At 47.7% G+C, this 3,529-nt stretch overlaps 1 protein-coding gene across 1 annotated transcript; it reads right to left on the bottom strand.

Annotated features, from left to right (window-relative positions):
• Positions 1-208: 208 nt before the first annotated feature.
• Positions 209-1,192, bottom strand: LOC138526595 (olfactory receptor 6N1-like). The gene has a single exon (XM_069637368.1). The coding sequence runs from the start codon at positions 1,181-1,183 to the stop codon at positions 209-211; it is 975 nt and encodes a 324-aa protein (XP_069493469.1). The 5' UTR covers positions 1,184-1,192.
• Positions 1,193-3,529: the final 2,337 nt, after the last annotated feature.

The raw sequence follows: 3,529 nt of genomic DNA, 5'->3' as shown, positions 1-3,529 counted from the left end.
ATGACAGGATTGCACTCAGGGGGATGGTCTATGCTCTCTGTTCATCTCCCCCTTTTGTGTCCACCTCATTCACTTTGCTCACATTCAACTCAAGTCTCTGTCACTTAGGACAGCAGTGAAAAAGTCAAGGAAGTACGATTGGGTATGCTTTTCAAGGACTGGTCTGGCATTCAGTAATTAGGTCTGCAGGGGAATCCCCTATATTTAATCAATGACCTGGGTCAATTTGGGTGCACATCTCCATATTTTTGTCGCATTTACCCTTTCGAACCAAACGCCTCAATGCATTCTGAATTTCTTTGTTCCTCAAACTGTAAATGAGTGGATTTAAAAATGGTGTAACGACTGAATAGATGACCGCCAGAGCCCGGTCATAATCTAAGGAGTAGCTTTTGGTGAGGCGCACGTACATGAACAAAATACTGCCATAGAAGAGGACAACCACAGTCAAGTGGGAAGCACATGTTGAGAAGGCCTTCCGTCGGCCCTCTGCATTGCGGATCCTCAGAATGGTTGTTATGATCTTAAAGTAGGAGAGAAGGATGAAGAGGAAAGTCAGGAGGATTTTGGTGGCATTTATAGCAAAATCTACTAGGATGTTGATGGATGTGTCAGTGCAGGCCAAGCTAAGCAAGGGCGGAAAGTCACAGAAGATGTGATGGATTACATTAGATCCAACAAAGGGAAGTTTGGAGGCCAGAACAATTTCAGCTATTGGACCAAATAGACCACAAACCCAGCACCCTGTGGCCAATTGAATACAAAGTTTGGTGGTCATGATGGATGCATAGCGCAGGGGATTGCAGATGGCGAGGTAGCGATCATAGGACATCACAGTTAGCAGATAACATTCGGTGGCCCCCAATGAGTGGAAGAAGTACACCTGCAGGATGCAGCCATTGAAGGAAATGGTTTTCAGGCCAGACAAGAGGTGGGCTAGCATTTTGGGGATGGTGACAGCAGTGTACCAGATTTCGAGAAAGGATAGAATACTGACAAAGAAGTACATGGGGGCATGCAAGCGAGCATCTAGCCTGATGACCAGGAAAACCGTGATGTTGCCGGTGATGGTGAAGAGGTAGACGAGCAGCAGCAGCGTGAAGCATAGCGTGTTGAAGCGCTGAAGGTTTGGGAATCCAAGGATCAGGAACTCTGTCACTCTGCTCTGGTTGTTGCAGTCCATTTTCGGTGTAGAACTTCTGAAAAATGAAATCAGATAGGACAGGTATTTAGAAGGTAATGGGTTATGCGATTACATTCTATTGTGACCAGAAGATGCATGGGGCTGGAGGGTTTGCTAAGGCTTCTTTCCTTGTGCCATGCCCAAACATGAGTCATAACTCAGCTCATCTGTGTTTCAGTCATGAAGGTTAAACAGGTAAAAAAAGGTTCTTATGAATAGAATCTTTAGTAGAAAAATAGCCAGTGATTATAAACCCTAATATCCCATCCCTCCAATAAAAACCTACAAAAAAGACATGTTAAGTGCGTATTAATATTCAGGCTGAATATTCTGGGAGGAAGTAGGTCTGCCGGTCGATTTTATTTGTGCTCTTATAATTGTTGCTATATATTTTGTGCTCAGATTATCCCCAAATAATGTTGGTTAGTTGGGGTTAGGCTTTATTGGTGGGGCTGGGCATGGGGAAGCATGTAGGGGTAGTCAGAGAAGTGCAGGGTGCTCCCCGCGCTTTCTATCAAAAGAATTCAAGCAACAAAAATGATCATTAGACATACAACCTTCTGGGAACTGAACCGCAGTGTGTAAAAACTAGGAAGAATAATTAAAATTAGAAATGCACAAAAATGGTTACTTAAATGTCTTTGGGTCACTTAAGGCAAGCAGGTCCTAACCAATCCTTAGGTTCCAAGGCAAGGGCATGGGTCATGGTTTCTAGCATGTCTCAGAAATGACTTCCAGCCCTAAATGTCTCTACCTTAGACTTTGCTAGATGCCCCTGCATCCTCAAGCTAGTCTTCATGGTACTTTCTATAGGTTTTCAATGGTGCTGAACTGGCTTCAAGTCATTCGAGTGCCAGCCGTGTACCTACAAATGGGTGGCTCCATGGCTGGCAGGGTATTGCGTACTGTGGCAATGTCCTCGAGTCAGCAGGGCTCTGCGCTCTAGACAGGCAGCTCAATCACAGAAGAAGAAGGTCGGGTTCAGATATCTTTATGTAGTGTGCTATGATATGATATTTTATTTGTATCACACGCATACACAAGTGTTTCAGAGCGCGACAAGGCAGGGGAGGGGCAACAAGTGAGGATGAAAACAGCGATCTTACTAGGCCTAGTGACTTTGTGAACGTGCAAGTGCAGGGGAGAGGGATGGGGAAAAAGTGCAGGGGGAGGGGAGAGTGGAAAGTGCAGAGCAAGGGATAAAACAACAACTGGTAGTCTGCCAGCAAGGTGGCAAGTGCAAGGTTAAAGCGCCGACAGGGGTGTCTAATAAGTGCAGGTAAGGGGACTGTAGGGTTGCAGATACAGACCCAAGTGCAAGGGATGTCAGGAGGCAGTGCGTGTGTGTGGCTGGGGTGGACAGGGACCAGGGCCCAACAATCAGGGGGTAACCAGGTGCCCGGTGACGAAGCAAACGATGAGCAGGGGAGAGGAAGAGCGAAGGCATAAGCAAAGAGGAAGGTCTTGAGGTGCTTCCGGAACTGAAGATGGTTCTCCTCAAGTTTCAGAGAGGCAGGGAGGCTGCTCCAGATGGAGATCTACCCCCAAGTCGTTGCTTGGAGAAGCGACTGACCCTGAGGGAGTTGGAGTTGAAGGAGCGAAGAGCTCGGGTAAGAAGGTATTTACAGAGGGAGAGTTGAAGGTAATGTGGACCCCGGCCCCAGAAAGCCTTGTGGACAATGCAAATGGTCTTCAATTGAATCCTTGTAGCCATTGGGAGCCAATGAAGAGATTTCAGGGCTGGAGAGATACGATCCCAGGGCTTGAGGCCAAGGACAATTCTTGCAGTCCTGTTCTGGATGAGTTGCAAAGGGCGGAGAGTAGAGGCAGGCAGATTTAGAAAGAGGCTGTTGCAGAAGTCCAGCCTAGAGAGAACCAGAGCTCTAGAGACGGTGAGCTTCTGGGGAAGGAGAGGAAAGGAATAATACCTCTGAGTAGGTGCAGTTGGTAGTTTGACTTCTTAGAGACATCAGAGATGTGAAGAGAGAAGGAGAGTGTGCAGTAAAAGATGACCCCAAGGTTCTTAGCTTCACAGGTGGGAGCAGGAAGGGGGCCAAGGGAGGCTGGCCAGAGAGTGGCAGGACAGGGGGCTGCAGGTGTGCCGATGATGAGAATCTCTGTCTTACTGGCATTAAGGCAGAGATCATTGGCGGCACACCACTCCTGGATAGCAAACAGACATCAGAGATGAGAGAAGGAGAAGAGGTGGCAGAGGGAAGCCTGAAAACGAGCTGAGTGTCATCCGCATAGCACTGAAAGTTGGAGCAGAGAGCAGCAATGCGGTGGCCGAGAGGTGCCAGTTATTGATTGAAAAGGCAGGGAGAGAGGTTAGACCCCTGGGGAACA

The sequence above is a fragment of the Ambystoma mexicanum genome, chromosome 1p (genome assembly GCF_040938575.1).
Source record: "Ambystoma mexicanum isolate Mex_15411 chromosome 1p, UKY_AmexF1_1, whole genome shotgun sequence".
NCBI classification, from domain to species: domain Eukaryota; kingdom Metazoa; phylum Chordata; class Amphibia; order Caudata; family Ambystomatidae; genus Ambystoma; species Ambystoma mexicanum.
The sequence above is the reverse complement of the archived record's forward strand: the minus strand, read 5'-3'. Positions and strand labels throughout refer to the sequence as shown.